The sequence below is a fragment of the Nipponia nippon genome, unplaced genomic scaffold, assembly GCF_047370975.1.
Source record: "Nipponia nippon isolate SJK-2023a ecotype South Korea unplaced genomic scaffold, ASM4737097v1 scaffold_6, whole genome shotgun sequence".
NCBI classification, from domain to species: Eukaryota; Metazoa; Chordata; class Aves; order Pelecaniformes; family Threskiornithidae; genus Nipponia; species Nipponia nippon.
The window spans coordinates 21081664-21094599 of NW_028262380.1; the positions used below are offsets into that span (position 1 = coordinate 21081664).

General features: G+C 42.4%; 1 protein-coding gene across 3 annotated transcripts in view; it reads left to right on the top strand.

Annotated features, from left to right (window-relative positions):
- The first annotated feature begins 12211 nt into the window (after positions 1 to 12211).
- Positions 12212 to 12936, top strand: part of STIM2 (stromal interaction molecule 2) — a 69797-nt gene continuing 69072 nt past the window's right edge. For 2 of the 3 annotated variants that reach the window (XM_087736798.1, XM_087736800.1), the window contains exon 1: positions 12212 to 12591. In XM_087736798.1, coding sequence (XP_087592924.1) covers positions 12390 to 12591 — 202 coding nt within the window. In that variant the 5' untranslated portion in view covers positions 12212 to 12389. The remainder of the gene's footprint in view (positions 12592 to 12936) is intronic. The other variant, XM_087736801.1, reaches the window with a different exon arrangement.

Below are 12936 nucleotides of genomic sequence, written 5' to 3' on the forward strand. Positions count from 1 at the left end.
TCTGTGTGTTGTCAGACGTCGCCGGCTGCCGAAGGTGAACTTCAGGGTCTGTGAAGGAGGATGTAGCGGGGCCTGTGTTTGCCCATATTTCAAAATCAGTGTCTTGTTCTAGATGCCGGACTACTGATATGTGCAAACAACTCTCTCTAGAGAGTTGGCTTTATGGAGGACCATGGTGCTTTGCCAAATGACATTGTGTTTGGCTGAACAGTTTGAACGAATTGTTTCTTTTGGGATTATGACCAAAACAAATGGAATATTTAACAAAGGCGTTGAAGCTCACCATTTGCGCAAGGCAAAGCATGCGACCGATTTCTGTGCTTTGTTTTAAACAAAAAAACTCTGTATCATGTTGCTAAGAGACAAATAGGAATTTGATAGTCAAAGACAAAATATTATGTTATAGCCACATCATATGTTTTAATAGGTATCTGATAGTTCATTTTATTCAGCAGTTGTGTGTTCCATGAATGCTACATTCTGTGCTTTTTTTTCTGAAAAGCTCTGTTTAGGCTAGTTATACTCTTAATGAGTCCAATTATAAATACTAAATCAGCACAAATATATGTTCTAACAAGCAATAATATTTAATTTTCTATCTGTTCAGAATTACTTATTATCTACATTTCTTTGATAATATGTCTAATGTCACAACATTTTCCCTTTCCTCCCTTTTTTTTTTAAGGGCTTCTGGGTTACAAAAACATAAGCATTGCTTTGAAGCCCAGTCTTGGTTCGTTAATGTTAACATCAAGTTCTGACTGTGGAAAACTGGCGTTGTTACAGCTTGTGAAGGAAGTTCGGGTTGCTTTCGGCATTCATGTTAGCGGTGAAGAAGGTCGCTCCATAGTTTCCGACATAAAAACATATTTAGATATTTAATTTTAGTTTGTGATACATTTGAGATATTCTAACCGTAACCAGTTTCTCAAGACACTACAGTTAACTGATAGACATGGGAAAGTAGTGTTATCAGTATTAATACCGCTCACAATTAACATCCAGGCAGGAGAGCCTGGCTCCCACCTCTGCCTCACTCTCGCAAAACACGCTTCCACTACGTGCAAAGTGATTCTTGAAAGAAAGAGCTTGTGGGAAAAAGTGTTCAAATGCTGTATACTAGGATCTCTGCAACGCAGAAAGGGATCATTTGCTGTTTGTATATTTAACAAAGTACACTTTCTTCTACTGACTTCAGATTGCATCTTTATTCAGCAATTAAAACATGTATGTCAATTAAAAGGTAAAAAGGTATTCCTGAATTCATTATTTTTAATTGAAAAGCTTGAGTAAGTTTTGTTAATCATATAAAAGAAAAAATGTCTTTTTGATATGTTCATATAAATTTTGAAATTGAAACTTTTATGACTAGATGTTTCTGTTCCAGAGCTTTATCTTCTCCTCTCTTCTCTTTTTGCAACATTCATCGTCCTTAACATAGTTTTGTGCACTCTGGTTTTCCTGTCTTTGTGAATTACGGTTTACAGCTTAAAGAAAATATGAACCTTTTTGATTAGGACTCTTATCTTTCCCTAAGAAAGAAATTGTTTCTCCTCTGTTATGAAGAAATCCTGGAAAAACTTTAAAGATTTGATAACAGTCGATTCCTGCATTAGGTGGTGATATGGATAAAGGGTAAGTATTGTAGTAGAGAGTCGGTTTACAGCACGTATTATTTATTTAGGCAGATAATCAATATTCAGACCTGAAAACACACAATTAAAAGATGGAAGTGGTAGATGTTTGGGCTTTGCAACAATCTAGGTTAATAAAGACCTAAATAGAGGTTGGAAATCTTGGAAAGTCAAACCCATCACAAACCTTCCTGTCAGTGCAGTCCTCCCGAAACAGCAGGGACCGATGCCCAGGATGTTTTCTTGAACATCCCCTGTCACAGTTCCGAATGCAAACACTGGAGAAACGGTGTGGCGAGCGGGTGCACTGCATACCTATCAGGTCTTCCGTTAGAAGGAGAGAATGAGAGAGAAGCAGGGAAGTTACAGACACCATAATGAGTGCAAAGGTTCTCGGGCTGGATGGTAGCCTGTGTTCACTCAAAGCTGGAAAAAAGCCTGTCTGAAACCACATTGAGCACCTTGGCTTTGAAAGAAGTCACACACAGCGGTGTATGTACTAACTGTCAAGCAGCTAATGGAATGTATTCCTATTATTCTATGCCACTTATAAAACTTACTCCTACTACTAGGCTTTGGTTAAGGGAGGGATCAAGATGGTAGTTTGTAGAAATAACCTTCTTTTTGTTTTGCGTGCACTAGATCTTTATGCAGTATTCTAGCACATAAGGATAGAACAAAATAAAAGTATCATTTCCAGAGAATGGTGAAATCTGGGCAAAGAATGAAAAAAAATCATCTTATATGATATGTACAATATGTACAATAGAAATTTGCAATGATGTTAGAGGCTTTACACTTTTTTCTAGCTTGTCAGATCTTTCCTGGTCTCTGCAAAATGGTAAAATTTTCTCCCAGAGGTTCATCAAAATCTTCATTGTTTTAAGTAAACTGTGTTTTGTTTTGTTTTGTTTTGTTTTGTTTTGTTTTGTTTTGTTTTGTTTTGTTTTGTTTTGTTTTTATAAAGAGTAAGGCGCGCTCTGACATGTAAGGTCTATCTTTGCCTATTCAGATGTGATTTTTTTTCCATTAAATAAAGGGATTTATATAAATAAGTATTTGTATTTTCTTAGTTCAGAAGCAGGAATGGTAATTCTTACAGTTACCTAGCTTTGTTTTCAACTCGAGGACAGTATTCTTACAGCTAAGCAATTCCAAACATTTTTATAAAATTTCAGTTCAGTCTGTTGTACTTTTATAAAGGAAAAAAATCACCTTTTTTTCACCAGCACAAAGACATATGCAATGTAAAATGTTAGAGAAGAAATAGCCCTTCATAGATACATATTTTTTGTTCACAAGTTCCAAACAGTTTAATGAAGAATATTTGCAGCTGAACCGGCCTTTTTTGTTCTGGTTTTGTAGAACTTACTGTAGATCTCTCAGAAAACTGGACACAAGCCAACTGAAATGAGTATGTTCTCAGTGCAAACGTAAGGCAGCTTTTTGGTTTTCTCTAGATTGAAATTTTGCCCCTTTTTTTGAAAACACCATGGTGAGATTATTAAATGGCAAGTGTAGGATAAATTTCTCTTTCCTTGAATTCGGTCCAGACATTTAAACTGAGAGATGGTTACTGATACTGCTGAGGAAATTGTTCCAGTGCAAACAGGTCAACGCTGTACACTCTGCTTTTGGTGGGACTGGGCCGTTCAAAGGCAGGGTTATTATGGGACGGAGATATTCTTTCAAGAATCAGTGCTGTATTAAGATTTTAGTGAGGATCAATACTAGGCATTTTATTTCCTTCATAATACTTATTTTACATTTTCACTAGCCCTCTTATTTCAGTGTGAGTTTACAGGCCATCTGTTAGATCTAAAATGAGGAGTTGTTAGAATTTAAGAACAACTTAAGAATTTAAGAAGCTCTTCATTCCAGCTTAAAACTCCCAGGACAAGGCAACCGCCCTGCTTTAAGGAACACCACCCACTGCCATAGTTCATGGTTTGCTGCAATCTCTCTCCAGTGACTCGGGACAGGTGCCACATCTATCTCAAGCCTTTATAATTCAGGAAACATCAGCAACCTAATTTTTTGGTCTTGTAGCTAACTGCTTCTTGAGCTTGTCTTTCTTTTTTTCAGATTACAAAAATATCAAGATTATGTAGAAGGTACCAGTTCTGGAGTGATACCGAAACCTTCAGTTTTGAAGGATCACAAATCCTGGTTCCAGGTGAAGGGGAACACCGCTGGTGTTAGCACAGCTGTTCCCACTGGGAATGCATCTTTGGAGCCAAATGCTTCTCTAAGTCTCTCCTTAGTCCTTCAAGATTTGTTCTGAAGATACTCTCTGAACTAAAAGTTAAGCATAAATATGATGGCAAATAGCAAATCATGAGGAAAGATGTACCCATTGCTACTGGATGTGTGTTCCAACTCTTTCATGCTGTGAGTATTTACCTTTATGGTTGCTTTCTAGGTATATAATTTCAGTAAGGCCTAAAAGTTATCTGGATTCCTGTGCCCCAAGGACGTGAAATAAGGCATATGGAAAAGCATCGGGACCACTTTCTGCAGCTCATTTGCTAGGGGATAAGAGACAAACGATCATTCAGTTTCTTTTTTCTGGAAGTTGATTTGCCTCTCCTCTCCACTCCCTTCTCAACTCTTTTTTTTAATGGCAAGACACGTAGAGCAGGATCTCGTTCAACTTATTTTAGAAATCTAGCAGTTAAATGGCTACAATAGTTTTGCAAGGCTCCCCTTATTGTCAATGGAGAGAAACAAGTGTTTAAAAGGACCAGTTGTCTATCTATCTTACATGCTTATTTTATATGAAACGAACAACCTTCTGGAAGTTCCCATTACTCTGTATTGATTCTAAAGGGATCAGGAGTTGACTGTCTCTGATTTAGATGTCTAACTTTTAGTGGAGCCCTTCCCTGTGTTTCCTATTAACTACCATGCATGGTTTAAAAAGAACTGCTAAAACTCATTAAATAGTAGATAAGTAAGACCTAAACAGGTCATATCAGAGAAAGGTGACAAACTTCACTGAATGCAGAATTTTTTTGTCCCGCCCCTAACCAAAACGCCCCCAATTTCATCATGAAGGCAGACAAAGGAATAAAAAAAGTCCAGATCCAAGGAAGATCACGAAGCTCGTTCAACTCCAGCGCTCAGGGAAGTTTAGCACATTGCACACAACCCTCCAAGTATCACAACCTGCAAAGCAAGCAGGAACAAAAATGAACTGTACGTACTCTTTCTGAAGATATAAGCAATAGATGAAATTTTGCTCTGTTTATGTTTTCCTGAGAAATACAGCTTTTTGTAGCGAGTCATAATGCTGAATGCCCAAGGTTGTGTTTGAAAGTAGGAAGACGGTCTGTTTCCAATGACCTTGTAACTGAGGATATGGTCTCCGATGCTTTTTTCCCTACTACCCAAACCAAAACACAAAAAAAATTGAGACAAAGACAAAATACATGTTATTTGATTTTCTCGGCAGTAGTTTCCATCTCTCCTTCAGCTTTCTGGGTGACTTGAGACTAGCTGTCTCTGCCTCTGCAGGACGAGCTTATTTATTAGGTGCCGCGTTGCTCACGGTACCTGGCAGTACGTGCCGTGGAGTTGTGACGGATCTGGGGAGCTCCTGTTTACAGGATGTGCAACTTGCCTGCAGAAATTCCAGGAAACAGCCTGCTTGCTGTGACCTCCGAGCAGCCATTTCAATCTGCCACAAACCGTCTGACAATAGCATTGTATTTACACACGATACACATGTTCACTAGGCTTTTTATTACTACCTGCTAGTCACAGATCACAAGAATATAATTTCCTACTCACTTAAGCTCTGGCCTCTGATTGAGCGATTGCTTGTTCCACTTTTCAGTCAACAGCTGCTAAATCTACCAGAACCACACTTGAAGTAAAAGCTCTGGTCACTTCCTTCTTGCTTCTTCATAAGGTCATAAATATTCTTTGTTCTTATCCCAAATATTTACTTAAAGGGGCAAATGATTTCCATTATAAATAATTAATCTGACAGCATTTTTCTGACCACACGTATTCAGGTAAAGAGCAGCTCTATACATTAGGAGCTAACAGGGCTTTAGCTCCTTATTTAGGCAGAAAAAAAATATTCCTAAAGTTACTAGTCACATTATTTTTAATGTGACATTTACTTTCCAGCCACTGAAGAGATTACAACTGATCCCCCAGCACAGCTCTCCCAGCCTGAACAGGCAGACTCCATCCTGAACAGTTCCTGTTGCAAGTGAGTGGGAACTTTTTTCTCCCAGGGAAAACATACCTAAACATGCCCCAGGAGGCAGTCTTCAGTACTTGCTAGGACCAGGAGTATGTGCTAAATTATTATGTCCAAATGATTTTTTTTAATTGTTTTTAATTTATTCTGTTTTTTTTTTTTTTTAATTTTTTAATTTATTCTGGTTTTGTTTTTTTTACCACACAGCTGGTCAGCATGCTTGTTATAAGATAAAAGCAAGTCATGTGCAGTAGTGACTACCATCACCTCCTGACTGTAATTTTTTTCCTTGTTTGCTGTCTAGCAGGAAGGGAGGGAATAAGCAGACACAAAGCACTGTCTGTCTCTGCTCCAGGTAAGAGTGGATTTAGAGATTTACTGAGATTCAGAGAAGGTGAAAGAAAGATTAGGTACATACTGGGATTTTTTTTTCGTATGGCAATGAAATTATCTGCACTCCCTTCCCTCTGAGGTAGCCTTTTTCAGTGAGTCATCTCTATAGCTATCGCTTCTGTGTTGAAATGGGTTGAATACTTACATTGCTTGAAAACTGAAATAGAAACATGGCAAGAAAATTATTTTTAGTGTATGGATTGGTTGTGTAATACTGCTGTTCACTAAATATCAAGAATGGTTAAATTGATCATTTAAACACAGTTTGAACTACAAATGAACTGATTATGACTTTACTGGGGATGCAAAATTGCCACAGTCACTGCCTTCTTAAAATTTAATAAGATATCTGGACTTCTACAGTCTGGCAGTCAATTTTGGCAAAAAAGGTTATAGTGAGGTATGCTCTAAGTGGATCAGATGAGGAGAGGGACTCAGTCACATCATGATGTCCAAGATTGTCCCTTGGCAGTTTTTAACATACTTCTGATCAGCTTATTATTTGGCTGTCAAAACATATAATAACCCATCGCTTTGCTGTAATCCAACTGACATGCCAAATAATATTCAGTCAGATAGCAAGATTACTGCTCCTCCATCACCAGTAAGATTGTGTTCTGGAAAGCTCTTTGGCTCCTACTAGAGATTCCAGAAATCAAAGTGCTGCCTGAAATATTTTATTCACTTGTTCTGCCATTGTTTTCCTTTAGATTTGGTATCTCTGGATGTGCCTCCAGATCTTGTGTAAACAGATTGAGCCTTTGTTTATTTTTGCAACAAACAAAATCCAACCACAGTCTGCCTAGCCAACATCTTCTAGCTGGAATGGCATCTTTGTTCCCATAAAGAACTCAACAAATTGAAAAAAAGCATAAGCAAAGCTTTCATGCAAATAGGACACTCAGCAGCAATGAACATTTGCTGAACATTCTATATTTTTCAAGACTTTTTTTATATTTGTACTTTACTCCTTAAGTGTTATAAAAAAAATCTTCTGCAATACTAGTGACAATGCTGATTGAAAAAAATATCTAAAATTAGGAGATAATAAAAAAATTCTCTGCAGATCTATAGCTCTGGTTTGCAGTTAATGACTGCTCCTTCTCGCTGATTGAAAGAGATTTTGTCATTTTAGCAGCATTTTAGCCTATTACCAGGCAATTTGCTCATTTGAGAGAGACCTAGACTCTTGGTCATCGATAAGAAGATCATAAGGGCTAATACTCTCATCAGATAAGGAAAATGCTTAATTCACTTCCATTCCCTCAGTTTCAATTTCATTATTGGACTGAGATAACATCTATGGCCCATAGTTTATTAGTCCATTAAGGGCTGGGAATACAGGACCACTTAAAATACTTTGTATAGTTTCTTCTTGAGCTAATGATTTTCCCCCCTCAAAACATAAACTTCAGTAACTCAGAAACAACTGAGAAGGGCTTCCTAAACTTATCCTCTCATCCTGGCAAATATAAAGCTTATGAAATTCCACCTTCATTGCAGATTTTATCTGCACCTGAAATCAGAGAACTAGAAGGTTGCAATTAGTACATTTTTTTGTAATTTGGGCGCAGATATGAGTAGCTTACCTAATCAAGAGACGACATATGAATTTTACTCTCAAGCCTGTTCAAAATGATTGTTTCTTTTCAAGGCATTTGTAGAATCAAATGCTTCTTGGACAACTTACCAATAATCTGGTGGTCATCGCCTATTTGGATTTACATTAACTTACTGTCAGTATGTATTTGCATTGTTTTTTTAAAAAACAAATCTGATTGCATTAATTTCTACCTGAGCTTTTGCTTATTATTTCTAAGTCTTCTTTTCTGCAATGTGTTTTGCCCGCCAGGTTTCTTTCTCATCTGTTATTGTCAGCCTGTTTCTTTACCTGGTTAATATTTTTCCTCTTGAGTCCTCACATCTACCCAGAGCATTCCCAGCTTGTAGTTTGGAGAGACTGTAAATAGCACCAAACAGCAGCAAAAATATTTATTTTTTCCTTTATTCTACTGTTCAAACCTGCTTCCAGGGGTTTTTAGGGCCGGCTGAATGTATGTATTGGAAAGAACTGTGGGCATTAAACAACTCTGAAGATTATTTCCTCTCCCTTTTTCTGTTTAGATAAATCAATGGGCACAACAAGACTAGGTGGATCATAAAACTGCTGACGGAAATGGCAACTCAAAGCAGTAAAATATACACTATAAAAAAAATTAGCTTTCTGCTCTGAAGATCAATGGAAGGATGGAGGACAGGACTCAAAAAAGCAGCTCAGGTTATCCATCCAGCAAAGTACACCCAGAAAATGTGACCAAGACTGTATGAGTCTCTTAATACTGAGCAGGACTCATGACTGAAAGTAACATAAATGGCTTGATTCTAGGCCTTGAGACCAGTTTGCTCTCCGCAAAAAGATAAACATATGCATTTGTGGGAAATACTGTTGCAACACTTTATCTGCAATATAGCATGCACCAGTGCCAGACCTACTGAGGGAAAGGTGGCTTTATTTAAAATAGAAATTGAAATGAAACACCTTTAACTCTCGCTCACACCCTCAGGGTGTCATGCTCAGGAGCACCAGGATGCGTGTGTCCAGCAAGTCTGTACAGCCATGGGGCACCAAGGCGGTGGTGATCAAGCTGCCCATCCAGCACCGAGATGTCTGTGTCCAGACATCAGATGTAGGTCTAGCACCCATTGCAATTACATGGAGGACAAGTGATGTAAGCTGTGAAGTCCTCCTCACGTCTCCTGGGTTCTTTTTACCTTGGTGGCCACATGCAGATTTTGGAGACGGCTCTTTGTAGGCTTTAAGAGCTGATAGTGATCAGTGTCTCCATCCTGTCCCACCTCTGTGAGTCATCAGAATTTCTTCATTGCTCTTTTTCTCCAGATTTGGGTGTCTTGTGAAACTGCACACAGATGCACTGGGGTCTTGATGACCTGCTAATTTGGGTGCCATTAGCATAGACCATGCTGAGAGCCCTTTTACTGCTGTGTGCTCCATCCGGTGCCCCCACGCCCAGACATATTACCATTCATTCTCCATTCACACCAATTCCAGCCTTTCTATCACAGCTGTCTACACCCAGAGGTAGAGAAAACAATATCTAAATCATTTTCCTCACAAGCATACTAACCCGAAGAACCACAGGCTCTGCTGCTGAATGGCATAGGTGACCTAGTGATGAAGGATGGGGGAAAAAGCTGAGATACTCAAAGCCCTCTTTCCCTTGTTCTTTACTAGCAAGGTCAGCCCTCAGGCCTCACAGATCTCTATGCCTAGTGGCAAAGTTTGGAGGAGGAGACTACTAACTGTAGAAGAGGGTTGAATTAGGGCCACTTTAGCAAATCAGATGTTTACAAGTCCTCAGAGCTGGAAAGGAGGTGCTTTTGAAGGTGCTAAGGAAGCCCTGATTCCTATCACCTTTGAAGGCTGTGGCAATCCGATGGGATTTCCAGTTACTGGAAAAAAGCAAATGTCACACCTATCATCAAAGCAAGGTACAGGGAACTACAGGACAGTCATCCTTACCCAGCCTCTCTCTCAGAGAAGATCATGAAGCAAATCTCTCTGTAACCCATTTCTGGGATGATGGAGGACAAGAAGTTGATTCAGAAAAACCAGCACAGTTCTACCAACATGACTGCCTTCTATGACGAGATGATTGGCTCTGTGGTGAGGTAGTAATAGCAGCACACGTTGATTTTAGCAAGGCTTTTGCCACAGCATCCATAGCATCTTTGTAGTCCAGTAGGGGAGGTAGGGACTGGGTAAGTGGACAAGGTGGGTGGAAAAGAGTCTGAACCACTCTACTCAAAAAGTTCTGGTCAACGGTCCAAACTGAAACTGGCATGTGGTTATGAGTGCCGTTCCTCAGGGCTGAGTAAGGGGGTTAGACTAGATGACCTCTAGAGGTCATAAGTTATTCTATGATTCTGTGATCAAGCCCTGCAGGGTGCTCAGCAGTATTTGGGTCCTCATATTGAAACCACAACTCGTTTAAGTTTCTGTGGATTAACGGGTTAGGCTGCAGCCCAGGGTAGGCACCTTCCTTGATTCTGAGCTTATGCAGCTGAGTCTGCATGGTATGAAGTGGCACTGCATTGAGAGGTGTTTCCATTTAATAAGCTTCTGATCATGAGTTCTTCTGCTGAGGTGCCCTGACCAGCAGTGACCTCCTCCAACTCCAGAACACAAGCATTGCTTGAAAACAATCCATTCCATGCTTCCTGATTTGGGGACTCGTAGTTGAAAGCAAGATATCAAAATGAACAACTTTGCAGGGGATTTTTAATAAGAATTGTTTTCTACTTCAGGCCCACAGCATTTTCATTGAAGTGCTCTCTGTTCGTGTCCCCGTCTCACAGCTATTCCGAGGTATGGCATTTCTCTACAGGACTCATGCAGTCCATATCCTTTCACTCCAGTGGCTCTCGGTCAAAACAGTTCACCCTCGTCCAGGAAACTTGCCTCTTTCATGTACCCTTTATGAATACCTCTCTCTTTGTATTTTAAAATTAGCTAATTAATTAAATTAACAGCTGGGTTTTTTTTGTTTCGATCTAGGGAATTTACCCTGCTCCAGCTCCCCTCCCTAAAGTTAAACAACACTGAACAAGCTTTCGTAAGATGAAGGCATTTCATTGTTCTCTTTGCACGAGTTCTGGTCAGATATTGTTGGTCTTTAAAGGCTGCTGTATTCAGCCAACAGAAATGATAAGGCTATGCACAGACTTCATAATTCAAACAGAATCAATTATGTTTAGACACATTTTCCAAATCTTCATATGCTATATGGCTACTTTAAAAGTATTGTGTGGTTTGTTTGTTTTTTTCATAAAACCACGTTTCAGCTGGGATGGAGGATGAACGTTAACTGTGTTGCTAGAGAAATTATTTCCTGCTGCATTTAATAGTGCTGTAATAATTTCACAGTTAGCTTTCTGGAGTCTGCTGACCTGTAAAAGCGCTTGTACCACGCCATTTTATGCTCCTGTCTCCTGTAGGCTTTACAAAGCAGGCAAAGGCTTTTCTCAAGACCCTTTCAAAACACTTCTGTTATTTCTTAGGTGATTGCAATAGTTAACAGTGAATGTAACGTTTATATAGCTTTTACCATCCACGCTGCATTGTTTTCTCTTGTATTGTGTATCTATCTGGGATGTTAGACTGGGTTTGGTCTTCAAAGCTGTGCTATTCTTGGTTAAATGACTCAAAACAGACTGGTTGAAAATCCCACAGATTTGGGCAGGACAAAGCACGATACAGATTTTATTCCCACGCACTGGCTGGATGGAAATGTCTTAAGCAAAAGTTTTTTGTTTTTTGGATTGTTTTGCCAAGGTCCTAAACACAATTAAATCAGGGTTTCATCTTTGCGAGGGCTTAGTTTTATCGATTTCAGTTGTATGGGATCAGATTTAAAACACCTTTTGTTTTGTTTTGTTTTGAAAGGGCTGTACATGCCGAACTGAAACTTCTGTCACACATTCTTTCCCTTGAGAAAGCTCTTCTCAGGTGACTGCACTGCTCGCAGTGTTGGTAAGGACAAATTTCACAAACCGCAAGGTCTCATCTCCTCCCCCCCCCGTAGCTAAAGCGTCGTTGTAAGATGGTTTGCCTTTCCCGAATCCCGCTGAGTAACCAGCCTTGATCCGAGGGCGTTCAGCGGGACAGGTGAGGGCCCCGCCGCCCCCAGGCCGCCGGCACTAAACCTCCGCGCGGTTCCCGGGCCGGGCGGGCAGGGAGCCGGCCGAGCCGCCCCTGCGCACCGGGGAGGAGGCACCCCCGCGGGAGCGCTTCGCCGCCCACGGCGGCCTACAGGCTTGCCGCCATCCGATGAAGCGATGCGACAGCCCCTCTCCTCCCGCGCCCCTGCCGCGGCTGGGCGCAGCCCGCCGCCCGCCGCCTCGGCCCCGCCCCCTCCCCGGTGACGTCACCGCGCGGTGACGTGTCGCCCGGGCGGCTCGGCGGCGGCGGTGGCCGCCGGAAGCGGCGGGAGGCAGCGTGGGGCCGGCGCTGAGGCGGGTTGGTGCCGCCGGAGCGGGCAGCGTCGCAGCGGCGGAGCTCCAGCCCCTTCCTTCCTTCCTTCCTTTTGTCCTTCGTTCCCTCCCTTCGCTTCGCTGCAGCGGCGCTACCGATGAGCGGGCTCCGAGCGCCCGGCGGGCGGGCGGCGGCGACCCCGGTGCCGACCTGCCTGCTTCTGCTGGGGCTGCTCCTGCCCGCTGCCGCCGCCGCCGCGGCGGGATGCGAGCTGGAGGCTGCGGACGTTGGCGGTGGCCGGCGGGGAGGACGAGGAGGCGCCGCCGCCTCTGCGGCGGAGACGGCGGCGGTCGTGACAGGTAACGGCTGCCGCGCGTGCCGCCTGCGGGGCGGGGGGAGCATCCCGCCGGCGGCGGCGGACGGACGGACGGTCGCCTTCCTGCCGGGGCCCTGCCCCGCCCGGCGGGTCCGCGGGGTCCTGGGCGCCTCTGAGCCGCCTCCCCTCCGCCGCGGGGCCGGCCACGATGCGGCTCTGCAGAGGGCGCCGGGCCGGTCTGCAGGGGGTCCGGCTGCGGCGGCGGCACTGCGGTACTGCCCCGGCGGGGGCTGGCCGGCCGCCGGCCCCGCCGCCCCTCCCCGGGACGGAGCCCGCCGCAGGATACGTGCAGGATCCTGTTGAATAGCGATATTGTTGGGATCCGGAG